Here is a 17,862-nt window from a genome sequence, read left to right as displayed (position 1 = left end):
TCTACTTCCCTCTTTAGTTATTGGATGGTTTTATTGAATTCAATCACCTGTTTGGTTGTGTTTTCCTGCAATTCTTTAAGGGATTTTTGTATTTCCACTTTAATGTCTTCTACTTGTTTAGCAGTGTTCTCCTGTATTTCTTTAAGTGAGTTATTTAAGTCCTTCTTGATGTCCTCTACTATCATCATGAGATATGCTTTTAAATCCAGGTCTAGCTTTTCAGGTGTGTTGGGGTGCCCTGGACTGGGTGAAGTGTGAGTGCTGGGTTCTGATGATGGTGAGTGGTCTTGGTTTCTGTTAGTAAGATTCTTACGTTTACCTTTCGACATCTGGTAATCTCTGGAGTTAGTTGTTATAGTTGTCTCTGTTTAGAGATTGTTCCTCTGGTGATTTTGTTACCCTCTATGAGCAGACCTGGGACACTAGCTCTCTCCTTTGAGTTTCAGTGGTCAGAGCAGTCTCTGCAGGCAAGGTCTCCTCTTTCAGGGAAGGTGCACAGTTATCTGGTGTTTGGACCTCCTCCTGGCTGAAGAGGAAGGCCCAAAACAGGATCTTTCCCAGAAGCTGTGTTGCTTTGGCCTGTGCAGACTGCCCTCCATGGAGTCCCGGAACCAAGCTGGCTCCAGCGGAACGTGAGGTAGAAGCCTCACGTTCAGAGGCAGGCAGATTTCTGAGTTCAAGTCTAGCCTAGTCAATAGAGTGAGTTCCAGGATAGCCTGGGCTATAAAAGATCCTAGAAGGATCTTAAAATAATCCAGAAGTTCAGCTTTTCATGTTGAAACCATTTGTATTGATACAGAATGTCTTTTTTTTTTACTTTTATTTTTTTATTAGGTATTTTCTTCATTTACATTTCCAGTGCTATCCCAAAAGTCCCCCATACCCTCCCCCTATTCCCCCCCCTCACTCCCACTTTTTGGCCCTGGCGTTCCTCTATACTGAGGCATAAAGTTTGCACGACCAATGGGCCTCCCTTTCCTCTGATGGCCGACTAGGCCATCTTCTGATACATATGCAGCTAGAGACACGAGCTCGGGGGGTGTGTGGGGGGGAACTGGGTAGTTCATAATGTTGTTCCACCTAAAGGGTTGCAGACCCCTTTAGCTCCTTGCGTATTTTCTCTAGCTCCTCCATTGGGGGCCCTGTGATCCATCCAATAGCTGACTGTGAGCATCCACTTATGTGTTTGCTAGGCCCCGGCATAGTCTCACTAGGGACAGCTATATCAGGGTCCTATCAGCAAAATCTTGCTAGTGTATGCAATGGTGTCAGCGTCTGGAGGCTGATTATGGGATGGATCCCTGGATATGGCAGTCTCTAGATGGTCCATCCTTTTGTCTCAGCTCCAAACTTTGTCTCTGTAACTCCTTCCATGGGTGTTTTGTTCCCAATTCTAAGAAGGGGCACAGTGTCCACACTTTGGTCTTCGTTCTTCTTGAGTTTCATGTGTTTTGCAAATTGTAACTTATATCTTGGGTATTCTAAGTATCTGGGCTAATATCCACTTATCAGTGAGTACATATCATTTGAGTTCTTTTGTGATTGGGTTACCTCACTCAGGATAATGCCCTCCAGGTCCAAACATTTGCCTAGGAATTTCATAAATTCATTCTTTTTAATAGCTGAGTAGTACTCCATTGTATAAATGTACCACATTTTTTTGTATCCATTCCTCTGTTGAGGGGCATCTGGGTTCTTTCCAGCTTCTGGCTATTATAAATAAGGCTGCTATAAACATAGTGGAGCATGTGTCCTTCTTACCGGTTGGAACATCTTCTGGATATATGCCCAGGAGAGGTATTGCAGGATCCTCCGGTAGTACTATGTCCAATTTCCGAGGAACCGCCAGACTGATTTCCAGAGTGGTTGTACAAGCTTGCAATTCCACCAACAATGGAGGAGTGTTCCTCTTTCTCCACATCCTCGCCAGCATCTGCTGTCACCTGAATTTTTGATCTTAGCCATTCTGACTGGTGTGAGATGGAATCTCAGGGTTGTTTGATTTGCATTTCCCTGATGATTAAGGATGTTGAACATTTTTTCAGGTGCTTCTCAGCCATTCGGTATTCCTCAGGTGAGAATTCTTTGTTAAGCTCTGCACCCCATTTTTAATGGGGTTATTTGATTTTTTTTTAGTTCACCTTCTGAAGTTCTTTATATATATTGGATATTAGTCCCCTATCTGAATTAGGATAGGTAAAGATCCTTTCCCAATCTGTTGGTTGCCTTTTTGTCTTATTGACAATGTCTTTTGCCTTACAGAAGCGTTGCAATTTCATGTGGTCCCATTTGTCGATTCTTGATCTTACAGCACAAGCCATTGCAGTTCTATTCAGGATTTTTTCCCCCTGTGCCCATATCTTCGAGGCTTTTCCCCACTTTCTCTCTGTAAGTTTCACTGTCTCTGGTCTTATGTGGAGTTCCTTGATCCACTTATATTTGACCTTAGTACAAGGAGATAGGAATGGATCAATTCACATTCTTCTACATGATAACCACCAGTTGTGCCAGCACCATTTGTTGAAAATGCTGTCTTTTTTCCACTGGATGGTTTTAGCTCCCTTGTCAAAGATCAAGTGACCATAGGCGTGTGGGTTCATTTCTGGGTCTTCAATTCTATTCCATTGATCCACCTGTCTGTCGCCGTACCAGTACCATGCAGTTTTTATCACAATTGCTCTGTAGTACAGCTTTAGGTCAGGCATGGTGATTCCACCAGAGATTCTTTTATCCTTGAGAAGAGTTTTTGCTATCCTAGGTTTTTTGTTATTCCAGATGAATTTGGAGATTGCCCTTTCTAATTCGTTGAAAAATTGAGTTGGAATTTTGATGGGGATTGCATTGAATCTGTAGATTGCTTTTGGCAAGATAGCCATTTTTACTTTATTGACCCTGCCACTCCATGAGCATGGGAGATCTTTCCATCTTTTAAAAATAGTTGATGAATTATTTTTCCTTGAAGTTTAAAATCCCAGAGATAATTTTCTTACCTTGAATATTGTGTTGCTCGTCAAGTAGCTTTTTTTCCTGGAGATTATTTTCAATCTTAATTAATTAAATATATCACAAAACATGAAAGTCCACTAGCCTATGCTTTCAAAATTATTTGTATTTAATAGATTGTTGTTCATAATTTCAGTTTAAGGTTGATGAAAAAGTTAAAATAAAGTAGTAAAATAAGCTTGACAGTGTTTTAAAGATATTGACATGTTAATTGACAAATAGAAAAACAACATTGGTTTGAAATCAATTTCAACTAATTGATTAATTATCAACTAATAAACTTCATATATCATTTCAGAAAACACTAATTTTTGGGAAAATGGTATTTCTAAAATCTACACACTAATACTAAATATTTTTTATTTTTCTAATGCTAACTTAAAATATTTTCCAAAATGGCATTACCTTCAGCCAGCACATAACTGAGGTGTATCTTTTTTAGCTCAAAAGTAGATGCTTGTTATTATAATCTTCCTTGTAATGGATTAAACTATCTTAGTATATTATGTCTTAATATGTTGATTCCAAATTTCAAAAATAATAGCCACCATTCTAAGCAATCTATTTTGAAACTTTATCAGAAATATTTTATGACATTTTCTAATAATTTCCCCAAAAATGTAGAGGAAATTATTTACAGGAGAATTACATTTCCTCTGTGGCTTACTATGTATTCACAGAACTAGAGTATAGTCACTAATAAACAGAAAACAAATGGCTATTATTTAGTAAATAATTAATAAATAATGATGCTAGACTTCTGTTGGGTATGATTTCATGAATCCTATATACAATATGGTAGTTTTGAAAAATGCTAGTAATTTTAATATTGGTGTTTGGATTATAGATAACTTTTTTTTTTTTTTTTTTTGGTTTTTTCGAGACAGGGTTTCTCTGTGTAGCCCTGGCTGTCCTGGCACTCACTTTGTAGACCAGGCTGGCCTCGAACTCAGAAATCCGCCTGCCTCTGCCTCCCGAGTGCTGGGACTAAAGGTGTGCGCCACCACGCCCGGCTTTTTTCTTTTTTAAAGATTTATTTATTTATTATATGTAAGTACACTGTAGCTGTCTTTAGACACTCCAGAAGAGGGCACCAGATCTCGTTGCGGATGGTTGTGAGCCACCATGTGGTTGCTGGGATTTGAACTCTGGACCTTCGGAAGAGCAGTCGGGTGCTCTTACCCACTGAGCCATCTCACCAGCCCCATAGATAAACTTTTAAAACACATTCCTTCATGGGGCTTTAGAGTTGGCTTGTCAGTAAGGAACACTGGTTCTTGCAAAGGAGCCAAGTTCAGTTCCTAGGATCCACACAGCTCACAGCCGTTTATCACTCCAATTTTAGGGGGGTCCTATACTTATTCTGACACCCATTGGTAACATGTACAGACATACATCTAGGGAAGCACTCATACACATAAAATAAAATAATTAATTCTAACATTTAAAAATGTGTTTATGTATTTTAGGCATATGGGTGTTTTGTCTGCATTTATGTCTGCACACTGAAGAGGGTGTCAGATCCCATTATAGATCAACCAGTTGTGAGTCTCTATGTGAGTGCTAGGAATTGAACTCAGGACTTCTTTAAGAGAATCCAGTACTCCTTTCTTCTTATTTAATTTTGTTTTTTTACTTATTCATATTACATCTAGCTCACTGCCTCCCTCCCAATCACCCCCTCCGACAAGACTTTTCTCATCCCTCCTTCCCTTCTCCTCTGGGTGGGTAGGGAACCCTCTGTGTATCCCCCCACCCTGGCACTTCAAGTCTCTGCAATAACCAGTAATCTTAACTATGGAACTGTCTCTTCAGCCTCCAGTAAAAAATGTAAAAAGCATTATGTCAGGGTTCTTTTGATGCCAGACTACAAAAAAATATTTAGAACTTTCTCTTTTAAAAAAATATTTGTTGAATCAGGGTAGTTCCACTTGAGTTTTGAAGTTGCATTTTTGAGTGACTGCTCTACTAGACTGGGAACTGTCTAGTTTGCAGACTAGACTAAACGGTTGTGTCAGTCAGCTCACTGAAGGCAGTGCTCTACTGAAGCACACTAATTGGTAAGGAAGTGCAAAGAACTGAATATGATGGAAATTACCAAGAGATGGGAGTTTTTATCGTGAACATGAGGAACAGTTTTCTGTATCTCCTTCCCAGTGTTGAAATAATATAACAAACATCTAGCTATTTAATATGACTTTGAGCAGTGTTTACTTTCCTGACTTTATAAGAATTTTTAGAAAACAGTCTTGGGAATCCCTGGGATATTTTTTTTAAGATTTGTTTTTATTATTTATATGTATGTGTGGAGGTATGTGGAAATGAATGCAAATGTCCACAGAGGTTAAAGGTCCCCCTTGGAGCTGGGGTTACAGGCAGTTGTAAACAGCCTGATGTGAGTGCTGGTAGTTGAACTCAAGTCCTCAGGAAGAACAGTATGTGGTCTTAACCACTGAGCCATCTCTTCAGACGCTGTTTTTTGTTTTTGTTTTCTAAAGTTATTGTGTGAACATCAACCAGGAAATTACATTACAGTTTAAAGCCTTTGTATTCATTGATAGTGTTCCATCTGGCTTCATAGCAGGGCTGTGAAGTTGAGACAGACAGGATAGGATAATTAAAGTACAATGAGATGATTTGGAAGAGGGCTTATAATCAGTTATTGGTAGTACCAGAACTCCAATCTGAAAGGCTGACTTCATGTTCTTTTAATCATACATGATTTCATTTGATAACCTGATGATTACTGTGCAATAAAACTAGTAGTTCCGTAGATTGCACTGTCCAAAAGGTTTCTATCACAACAATACTTCAGATATGCATAGTTACTGCGTTCAAGCAGCCTTTCCTTCCTTCCTTCCAACCAATCCTTTTGTTCCTGGACGAATGTTAAAATTAACTGGTAAAACTATTCTTACACAAAGATAAAGAATTGAAGCAAGTGATGCCATGGGGTCAGACAATAATTTACATGGCTGCCAGTTTAGATCTTTGTTGTGGCATGAATTTGGTGTACCTCCTAGTCCCAATGGATTTTTTTTTCCACATCAGACAAAAACCACTGAGTGGTTTTGTGTAGTCTGGCAGGGTTGTTAGTTGCAGTGGTGTGGAAAAGGAAACAATTTGGGACTTCTAAATTGAAACTGAGGTGCCTATTCTATGAAGTGGGATTGGTGCTGAATTTGAGTACCAGATTTATGGATATATTTAAGACTTTTTTTTTTTTTTAAAGGTGATTGGTATTGGTTGCTGTTGACTACAATTGGAATACTGAAAATTATCATAATTGTATATTTCACAAAAGAAATTTTGGAGATGGATGGATTGTAAATTTACTACAAATTTAGAATCCAAACAAAACCCACTTCATTTATAAAGTATTTTAAGCTATTTGTTCTAATCTTACTATTTTTCTCCAGCCTAAAGCTTTTGCATTAAGGGCTACCCTACCTAATTTCCCTGTGGAATTCATTTTGAAATGTTCTGCAAAATCTGGAGAGAGGTTTATTCTATTTCACTATTGAGGATCCACTAAATTCAGTTAACTTCTCAGGAGAGCTCACATGGTAAAACATAAAAATAACATTTTCCTACAATTAACAATGAAAGGGCATTAGTTATTAAAAGTATGAAAAAATTTATAAGAAATTTGCAACATCATGCCTGTATTTTTAGCATCTTACAAGAAGTAGATAACTTTAGAGTTGTTTTGAGGAAATACTATTCATTTTTTCTTCTGAGTACTCATGAAATTTAATACTAAAGAACTACATGCATTACAGTGTGTGTGGTGGTGAGCTGTCCATGTGTGAAGGGAGAGAGGATGGGAACTTGTTACAAATTCGATAGTGCTGTTTTTATTGTTCCATTTTGCCTTTGTATTTCACAATGCCTGTAACAAGTTGACTAATTGTTTTTGCTCTTCTGAAGCCTTGGTAAGGTATAACTGGCAAGCAAAGTTATATACCTGTTCCATGTACAATGACATGCTGGTATTTGTATAAACTATGAAATTAACAAGTTCATTACCACATTCATACATAGAAATAAGCAAAGATTTTTTTCAAAATTCAATGAAAGATTATTGTATTGGCTTTGTTGTTTTATTTAACATGTTCCTTCTCCTGTCCTACTTTTCATCTCTGTCTGGCTATTATTTTATATTCTTTAAATACTGATGATGGTTACGATAGTATAAGAAAGCCAATAAGCACATGCTTGCTGTAGTAGTTAGGTGGGGCGTGTGTTACTTCTTGCTTTATGAAGGATAAGGTATTTGAAGTGTACTGAATAGATATCTAGAATTTTACAGAAGAAATGGGAGAAGAGTTTTTAATGAACTCTTTGTGGACAAAGAGAAATTCTAAATCTTTTAGGTAGTGGTGAATGTATAGTGAATACATTCTATAGAAGCAGACATAGGTTTGGGGTAGTAATAAATAATTCTAGAAATGCAAGCTGAATCAAGAGTGTGTCTTGAATTCCAAAGTACATTGTCTACATTTTTAGAGACAGTTTGGTTTTTTTTGGAGTCTGAGAATGGCTTGCATACAGCTATGTCAGTGAGCTGCAAGTGGAGATGGAGAGATAAGGGTGCACTGCTAACAGTTCATACTGCTTTTGTAGAGGACCAACGTTTAGTTTTCAGCACCCATATCAGGTAGGTCACAACTTTTTCTAACTCCAGTGCCAGGAGATTTTATGCTTCTGTTGTGCACATATTCCCTACCCCATACACATAACTAAGTCTTTAAAAGAACTTATGTATAAGAGAGACTTAATGATAAGATGTTTGCTTCATCTCAGCAGAAGGTAACTAGTGATGTAGGGTAAAGGACAAATATGCCAAGGAATATTTTTTCTGCCATACAAATAAAGAAAGAAGATACAAAGTTACTTCTAAATGTTCAAAGCTCAGTCCAACTATATTCCATTGCTGTGACAGAATGGCAACTATATGTAATTAAGCCTTTGATAATATAATTTTTCTAGTATCTTAAGATAGGTTATATCAATTTTATTCATGTTTCCCATCCTCTACTACACGGTAAGCTTTTAGTAAATATTTGTTAAAAACATGGATTAAAGTTTGATCTAGTACTATACATTTTTTTTTTTTAGTAAGTAGTTCCATGAATCCAATTTACCCAATTATGTGCTTATAAAGTACATTAAATATCTAACTGGTGACAACTTAAAATAATTTTATTTACATTAATGGCTTTTAGGTAGTGGAAGTTGAGATTGAAATTTAAAATTGTTATTTAATTATTTGGAATTTAAAATATCAAAAAAGGCTTGTAGATATGTGAAATAATACAATAGTTTTAGAGGTCTTTAATGTTACTAACTTTAAACCCTGTGCTATAGGCATCTTGTTGGCAGAACACTGGAGCACACTGACTTATAAGCCAGCCTAACTGAATTGAAGAGCTACTGGGTCAGTAAGATACCTGTTTCAAAAATTCAGGTGGATTGAGGAAGACAAGATTCCTGCCCTCTATAGTTGCAGTGTAGAAAACAGAGAGGGAAAGAGGGAGAGAGAGAGAGAGAGAGAGACAGAGAGACAGAGAGACAGAGGGAGAAATGTACTTGCATAATTTGTGGCAAACTAAACAGTTTTGGAGCAATGCGACATAGAAAAGGGGTGTTGATATTTTTAAAAGGTGAAAAACGGGAAGTTTAGAGAGGTCTGTTCATTTCTTCTCTGTGGCCCTTTGTTTTCAGAGATACGTATAGTTTTTTCTCCTGGGATTCAGGCATGTGTTTCATGTGAGAGTCTTATGAACTGCTTTAGTGAAGGACTTGAAAATCATTTACAACTTGCTAGAGGACTGTGAGGGCACAGGAGTGGTATTGAGTCTGCTGATTTTTCATATTTCTTTGGCTTTCAACAATCATTACCAATGTCACCACCATATCTAATAGAATCAATGGACATTATCCATAGGATATATTGGCTGGAACGATAACAAGAAAAGGTAATTTTGGACAGAGGCTTCAAGAACAAAGCAGGTGCCCTCTGATTCTTCTCAACCCCTTGCAGGTGTTTTGTTGTTGTTGTTGTAAATTGTCTTTATTTCTGAGAATTTCATACATAAACAATGAGATATCATTACATTTACCTATACTCCCCCTCCTAATAACCCCATATTTTCTTAGAGGCCTCTCCTAGCTTTACCTCTCATTTTTTCCTTTGATACCTATTATGTCAAACCTGCAGCCCTTCTGTGCATATCCTTAACACAGTGACTCTTCCTCTCCCAGTAGCTATCAACTGTTAGTAGCTCTTTGGTATGGGATGGGACCTTGAGGGCATCTATCTCATCTATACCAAGATTTGGTCTGCCTAGATACTGTGCAGGACTTGTACAGGCAAATGCATCTGCTTAGAGTTCATGCTTGCAATAGCACTGTTATGTCTGCAAAAACACTTCTCAGCACTCTTCCTCACCCTCCAATTCTTCTATTCTCTCTGCCTCTTCTTTTGTCACACTCCTTGAGCCTTGTTGGTGGTAGTGGAGACGTTCCATCTAGGACTGAGTCCTCATTCTTTTTCTCTAAGCACTTTGACTAGGTACACATCTCTCCATTGACTGCTATTTACTGTAAAGGCAGCTGCTTTGACAGAGATTGAGAGTAACCCAGATATGAGTATAAACATCAGGTGTTTACAATATAGGTCTTTTAAGGCAGTGCTGTATTTTACAGACTTCAAAGGAAGATGTTTTGGTCAGCTTTGTCTGATAATCATGTGCTGACAAAATTGATTTTAAAAATTAATAGTCAGTAATATTAACAACAGAAATATACAAATGTTATAAGCCACAGATACTCAACCTTTTTTTTTTTTAAATTTTACTCAATCAGCCCAACCACATTATGAATTAGGGTGAAAAAATTAGCCGAATGCATTATTTACCTCAAACTAGAACCTGGATTTCCTACAAACATTAGGCTTTGTGTGGTGTCTTAGTGTTTTTATGGCTATGACCAAACACCAGGACTAAAAAACGAGTTGGAAAGGAAAGGGTTTATTTACTTGGCTTACACTTCCACATCGTTGTTCATCATTGGAGGAAGTCAGGACAGGAACTCAAACAGGACCGAGTTTGGAGTCAGGAGCTGGTGCAAAGGCCATGGAGAATGCCGCTTACTGTCTTGTTCCTCATTGCTTGTTCAGCCTGCTTGATGTAGATCCCCAGGATTACCAGGCCAATGATGGCACCACTCACAATATGCTGGACACTTCCCCATCAACAACTAATTAAGAAAATACACTGGCCGGGCGTGGTGGCGCACGCCTTTAATCCCAGCACTCGGGAGGCAGAGGCAGGCAGATTTCTGAGTTCGAGGCCAGCCTGGTCTACAAAGTGAGTGCCAGGACAGCCAGGGCTACACAGAGAAACCCTGTCTCGAAAAACCAAAAAAAAAAAAAAAAAAAGAAAATACACTATAGGCTTGTCCACAGCTGAATGTTATGAAGACAGTTTCCCTTTTCTCAGGTGACTTCAGCTTGTGTCAAGTTGACTTAAAACTATCCAGCACTTATCAATTGCCTAAGATCATGTTTGTTCTTTGTGTGTGTGTCCACATATCTGTTTGCCTGTGTGCTCAGGCATATGTGTGTGCTAATGGTTTTCATGTTGAAGCCAGAGCACAACCTCTGACATTGTCCACTTGATTCTTGAGGCAGCGAGCATCCCTCACTGGCCTGAGCTCACCAAGTAGACTAGACTGGTTGGCCAGCAAGGCCCAGGAATTTCTTTGTCCTCACCTCTCCAGTGCTTAGTCAATTATGGGAATCAAATTCAGGTCCTTGTGCTTGCAAGGAAAGCCCTTTACTGAAGGAACCACATGCCTAACCTATTTCTTAATTCTTTATCATCATTTTTAGTATTTGTCTACTTAACACAATCTACAGTCACCTGGGAAGAGGAATCCTTAAGTGAGGACTTATGTCTACAAGCTTGTGTGTAGGCATGTCTGTAAGGCATTTTCTTGATCGATTATTGATGTGGGAGGGGCCAGTTCAATATGGGCAGTGACACTTCTGGGCAGGTGGTCCTGGGTTGTATCAGAAGCAAGGTGGAGAACAAGCTAATAAATGACTTACTTCCATGGTCTTTGCTTCAGCTCTTGTCAAGTCAATAATGTACTGTGTCATATAAGTGTAAGCCATTTTTATTCCCCAAGTTTCTTTTGGTTAGTGTTTCATCATAGCAGCAATAAGCAAATTAGACATGCCCTTAAAACATTGTAATTCTTTTGGAAAAAGAAAACAAAAGAAGTTGCACAGTGATAAGATTTTATTTTTATATCCAAATTCAGAATTTATAACAAAGTTTTTTTTATGTGTGTGTGATATATTTTCATATATTTGCATATGTGTGTGCATGTGGGTGCACCTACTTGTGTGTGTGTGTGTGTGTGTGTGTGTGTGTGTGTGTGTGTGTAAATTGCATTTTAACTGTTGTATTCCTGTTTTGGATTTCAGCGTACTTCTTGGCTTTGAGACTTTAATTTAACCCTTATTTTAGGGCTCCTGCTGCATCTTGTTAGTTAGGATTTATGTCGACTCCTATAAAGGATCCTGAGAGTGAAGGAAAGTCCACTTGTTTTCTTTAGTCTGTTATTTTTCCAGGTTCTACTGAAGCAAGATAATCCCCAAATTTTACATATGTGTGTGCATACATATATATGTGGGCTTGTGTGTGCATGTACATGTATGTGAGTGCCTGTCTGTGTGTTTTCCGAGTGTCAGAAATTGAATGGGACAAATCTGAAGCTTGAAAATTTTGACAATATCCATTAAAGTTTATAAGCAATATATAACATTGATAGTATCTCTGTTATGACTTTAAATTATAAATATGAAATTTAAAATGCAGTTACACATCATTTAAATTTTAACTGATCTCCTAAATTAATTTAACATTATATATAACTCTACTCATTCAATTATGAAAAATGTTTACTATAATCTAATTGTTGAAACCAGTTATCATTGCCAATTCTGTTCTTATGGTACAACTTGTCTGTCAGTAACAAGTTTGACTTCATTTTAACATGTTAATACGCTCTATGAAATAGTCATGTTTAAATTCCAATTGTAAGATATATAAATTAACTTGTAACAGGAAGACACCCAGAAAGGTATAGAGTCTTTCCAGGATGAAATCAAGATCCCCTGCCCCCCAGTTTTCCTTACTTAGTTCTTAATGTATTTCCTAGCATCAGATCTTCCTTGAATTGCCTCTTGTTTTATGTTTTGGAGAGTTCTGTAGTCATTGTACTAAACGAGGCTTAGGATAATTGATAGAAGTACACTTTTCTTTTAAAGTAGAAATAGAGTAATTGTGAAAGAAAAAAGATGAAGGAAAACTTGGATTTTAGTACAAATGTACTCTACAGGCAGACAAGTTTTAGTAAACTTGTGAATATACAAAATTGATGATATAGAAATAAATTCCATTTAGTTCCAAAATATATTTCACCCCTGAAATGACTTTGTTTAAATTTACTTGGATATTTATAGGATGAATTGTGTGTATGTAAAATAATATGTAATGTGGTAAATGTAATATGTAATATGTAACAAGGTAAATTGTCCATGATACCCAGAAGTAAAAAAAAAGTACCCATGGTACTTTTTTCTTCCTTTATTGAAAGTAGGATTTTTTTCCACAGATAATATATCCAGATACAGTTCCTCTTCTTCTACTCCTCCTAGTTACTCCCTGGATCTTCCATACAGATCCACTCCCTTCCTGTCTCTCATTTGATGACAAGCAGGAACTAAGGGATAATAATAAAATAAAATAAACATGAATCTTGATTTAACATCTCCAATGTAATATACTTTAAATATGTAAGTTGCTTTAATATCTTTTATACTGAGTTATGATGCACTCTGGTAATAGAGTCTAACATTTAAAAAACATTCAATTCAGTGATTAATTTATCTATTTGTTAAATCACTTAAGATTTTTGTATTTTCACCATCCTAAATTCTAGTGTACAAGTAGGAAAAATATGTAACACTGATTTAATTCCCACTGATATATTTATTACACTACCTTTATGTTTTGTTTCAGACAAATACCTATGTTAGAGTTGAAAGAACTTCAGGTAATCCTCAGAGACATATAGTCTGTAGCTATAACAAGAAAATACTCCTGCAGGATCAATGCGATTGTTATTAATAATAAAAGTTACTCATTGAATAGAAGCAGTAATAATCTGTAGACAAACTATTGGAAACAAGGCAACAGATGGTTTGATAGAACTGTCTTCTTTCTTACTGGAAGGTATCCTATTGACTTGCAGGCAGAGCTGTTGCATGCAGTCTGCCTTTCTGCATGGTGCTGGCCATGTCACATTCTTATCTAGCTGCTCAGAATTGTATCAGTTTTGATCTGAACAAACAGAGCTCCAGAAAAAAAATGCAATGAACATAGAAATGTTCTACAAATTTTATCTCTTTTTCTCCTCCATAGATATGATATCTGCACTTATAAAAATAAGCCCTGTGGAACACTGGGTAAGTTTGTTTTTGTTTTGAGAGTTGTTTGTTTGTTTGTTTGATAAAATGATTGTTTAGATTGTCTTTTTGAGGTAATGATGTTACTCTTGATTATTATTAATTTGGTTATTTTTCCTTCTGATGTATGAGACATGACCTTTCTAAAAATATTATTCTTCCCATAATAATGAATAAGTTCAATTTTTAATTGGTTTTATGTTCTCTGGCAAATGGTATGAGTGAGAACAACTTAGAGGATGGTTTAAATATCAGTAGTAATTTTAAATAAAAGTTACCACTCATTTTTATATTTTCTGTCTTTCTAATTCCTTGTTTAAAACAACAACAAAAATGAAGTGTTTGAGATCAATGGAAAGTTGTTCAAAATAAGACAATGAATTAAAAGAAAAAAAACCAGTCAAGTTGAGATACTTAGGAAGTAGGTGTAAAGAATAATACTTCTTTCGGTAAGTTTATCTCCTATGAATCCAGATATTATTTAAAAAAAATGTTAGTACAGTCAATGAAGAATTTAATAAAACAGTATTGCAAGAGATGGAGAAAGGAGGCGAACTTTCTTTCTTATGTTCCCTAAACATCTTTTGCTTTAAAAAAAAAATTAGTAAATATCTTGAATTTCCACTAAAAGAATATTTTGTTAAGAAGCAACAGTTGATATTGGTTGAAAGTAAAGTGCAAATACAAATGAATTGATAAGGTCACTTCCCAGTAGACCAGATAGCCAAGAACTAGTGCTATTTTAAGGCACAGGGAGTTTTAGTGTCGTGAAAACTTTCTACAAACTCAATATCTATGCAAAACAAAGTGAATCTTTTGACTTCTCTAGGTCAAATCTCAGTTTTCTTATCTGTATATGAATAATTTTGAAGTAAATTCCTGTTAACACTTTAAACATTTGGGAATATCCAGTTGGAGTTGAATTAGGAGAGACGTGTTCCCAGCTTCCTGGTGGTTCAGTGAAACATCCCTTCTAAGACAGGATTTTTCTCTTGCTTATTTTTCACGTGGCTTATTTCCTGTTTTCCTTGAGATTTATAACTACAGGAGAAATCCCAACTAGCCATTGCCTAGTGTTAACCATAGAAAAGTTTTCTAGTTAATACTACCAGAGAAAGAGTTCTCTGCTGAGCCAGCTTATATTGGGATTTTCTTTTTAGTGTTTTAAGGCCAACTGAGAAAACCTGAGACTGAGACTAACTTTAGTAGTTTCAATGTATTTATTGCTTTGTTATAATCTTTTAAACTTTCTTTTTTCTTAGTTTTCTTATTTATGAAGTAGGCATAATACCAGCTATTTAACCAAAGGTATATTGTTAAAATCAATGAAGAAAAAAATACAATTGCTTTGAAATTCAGTATTAGTTAAAGGAACAGGCATTAGTATTTAATGTAGAATCACCTGCAATGTTATATTCAATTCATTTATTTATTGTACAAATTCATTACATGTGCATTAAGAGTGTTATTTACTTCAGAACCAATGAACACTAAACCTCAAAGCAAGTATACATATAAACTAGCTTATGTCTTCAAGCATATTTTTCTTAAAGAAATAAGTGTGCACATTTTGATCAGTTCTTTGAAGGTGTATGACTTACATTGACAGGCTCTTTATTCTGACATTAGTAGTGCTACTACCTGGTGCTTTCAGTGTCAGTAATAAGAATCTGATGTAGCTTACTGTCTAATTTTTTTCCAAAATAATATATATATATATATATATATATATAGTATATATATATATATATATATATATATATATATATATATATATAGTAACTTTAGTATCTTAGTCAGGGTTTCTATTCCTGCACATACATCATGACCAAGAAACAAGTTGGGGAGGAAAGGGTTTATTTGGCTTACACTTCCATACTGCTGTTCATCACCAAGGAAGTCAGGACTGGAACTCAAGCAGGTCAGAAAGCAGGAGCTGATGCAGAGGCCATAGAGGGATGTTCTTTACTGGCTTGCTTCCCCTGGCTTGCTCAGCCTGCTCTCTTATAGAACCTAAGACAACCAGCCCAGAGATGGTCCCACCCACAAGGGGCCTTTCCTCTTTGATCACTAATTGAGAAAATGCCTTACAGCTGGATCTCATGGAGGCATTTCCTCAACTGAAACTCCTTTCTCTGTGGTAACTCCAGCTGTGTCAAGTTGACGAAAAACTAGCCAGTACACTTAGAAATTTGTCTCTATAATCAATAAATTATTGCAAGGTACATACGAATGTGTTTTGAAGCTCAATTACTTTTTTGTAAATTAAAATTATAATTTTTGAAAATGGAATGAAATATGTATATACATATATATGTGTATATATATATATATATATATATATATATATATAGTTGTATTGACTTCTATGTGGAAAATGTCAGTACAGTACAGTGTAGGTAATCTAATTGCCTAAAATTTGTTTATTTAATTATTTTGTATTGATATTTATAATTATTTTTTAAATAAGCTCTTGGTTAATAACTCTGATGGCCAGTTGTATTATAAGGGTAATTAGGGTTAAGGTTGCAAACTGATCGTCAAACTGAGGAAATTCAAATGACCCAAACAGTAATGAACCCCTGACTATCACTTGCACACATAGGAATTTTGAAAGCACTACTTGTTAGGAAACTAGAAAATGGTGAGAGTTAATGAGCATATACTAGTGTTTATTTTTGTATTAGTTAAGATTTACCTTTGCTCTCCAAATATATCTTTTCTACAATTGTTCTTTAGTAGAGTTAACAATTTTATGTCAGATATCAAGTAAACATGTTTATAACTACCCTGGGGTGGCAGTGAGAATCCCTAATTCAAAATACAGTCATAGAGCATACACTGAAAGAAAAGCCATTTCACACACAATAAAGGAAAAAACTAAAGAAAACAACAAACAGTTCACTCCAGCACCACCATCGTTAGAAAAACAATTGGGTAGTCTGTGGCAGTATAAGAGTTGTTAATTTGGGGCTGGTGAGATGACTCAGTGGGTAAGAGCACCCGACTGCTCTTCCGAAGGTCCGGAGTTCAAATCCCAGCAACCACTTGGTGGCTCACAACCATCCGCAATGAGATCTGACTCCCTCTTCTGGAGTGTCTGAAGACAGCTACAGTGTACTTACATATAATAAATAAATAAATCTTTAAAAAAAGAGAGAGAGATGTTAATTTGTCAATAATTATAATTAGTGATTGTTTAAACATGACTCAGAACAGGAACAATGCTCATTGTTATTTTGTTCTTCCCAAATGCTCTCCCATACTGAACCCAAAAGCTTAGAGCCAAATCCTGTTTTTTTCTGCATGGAGCATGCCTGTGTGCATACATGTGTGTGTTCTATAGCGGACATTCAAAGTAACATTTATAACATATTTTTCATTATCCAAAGAATGAATTCTTTTTGCCCCAAATGGTCCTTCTCTTTATTGTCTTCTTTTCAGGCCCCAGTAACTTTGAGTGGAATGGAAGGTCAGCTCAGTGGTGTCATGAGTGCTTATACTAACTCTGAGGCAGGAATCAACCCCGTTTTTCTTTCTTTCTTTCTTTCTTTCTTTCTTTCTTTCTTTCTTTCTTTCTTTCTCTTTCTTTTCTTTTCTTTCTTCCTTTCTTTCTTTCTTTCTTACTTTCTTTCTTTCTTTCTTTCTTTCTTTCTTTCTTTCTTTCTTTCTGCTTTCTTTCCTTTTTTGTTTCATACATTTTTATTTGATATTTTCTTTATTTACATTTCAAATGTTATCCCCTTTCCTAGTTTCCCTTCCAAAAATCCCCTATCCCCTCCCCCTGCTCCCCAACCCACCCACTCCCATTCCTGGTCCTGGCATTCCCCTATACTGGGGCATAGAACCTTTTTAGGACCAAGGGCCTCTCCTCCTATTGATGACCGACTAGGCCATCCTCTGCTACATATTTAGCTAGAGCCACAAATTCCAACATGTGTTATCTTTGATTGGTGGTATAGTTCCAAGGAGCTCTGGGAGTACTGGTTAGTTCATATTGATGTTCCTCCTATGGGGCTTCAGACTCCTTCAGCTCCTTGGGTACTTTTTCTAGCTCCTTCATTGGGGACCTTGTACTCTGTCCAATGGATGATTGTGAACATGCATTTCTGTATTTGCCAGGTACTGGCAGAGCCCCTCAGGAGACAGCTATATCAGGGTCCTGTTAGCAGGCTCTTGTTGGCATCTGCCATAGTGTCTAGGTTTGGTGGTTGTTTATGGGATGGATTCCCAAGTGGGGGCAGTCTCTGGATGGTCATCAACCCCCTTTCTACCTCTTCTGCTCATCCCTTATAAATCAGTAGGCGTACCCAACA

The 17,862-nt window shown here is 36.5% G+C and overlaps 1 protein-coding gene across 3 annotated transcripts in view; it reads left to right on the top strand.

Annotated features, from left to right (window-relative positions):
• Adamts6 (ADAM metallopeptidase with thrombospondin type 1 motif 6) overlaps positions 1-17,862 on the top strand; it is a 209,633-nt gene that overhangs the window by 57,335 nt on the left and 134,436 nt on the right. For all 3 annotated transcript variants that reach the window (XM_085830867.1, XM_085830868.1, XM_021180030.3), the window contains exon 8: positions 13,503-13,546. In XM_085830867.1, the coding sequence (XP_085686993.1) occupies positions 13,503-13,546 (44 nt within the window). The remainder of the gene's footprint in view (positions 1-13,502; positions 13,547-17,862) is intronic.

The sequence above is a fragment of the Mus caroli genome, unplaced genomic scaffold (assembly GCF_978045245.1).
Source record: "Mus caroli unplaced genomic scaffold, Mus_caroli_1 scaffold_15, whole genome shotgun sequence".
In the NCBI taxonomy this organism is placed as follows: Eukaryota; Metazoa; Chordata; class Mammalia; order Rodentia; family Muridae; genus Mus; species Mus caroli.
This window is presented reverse-complemented; position numbering and strand designations above follow the sequence as displayed.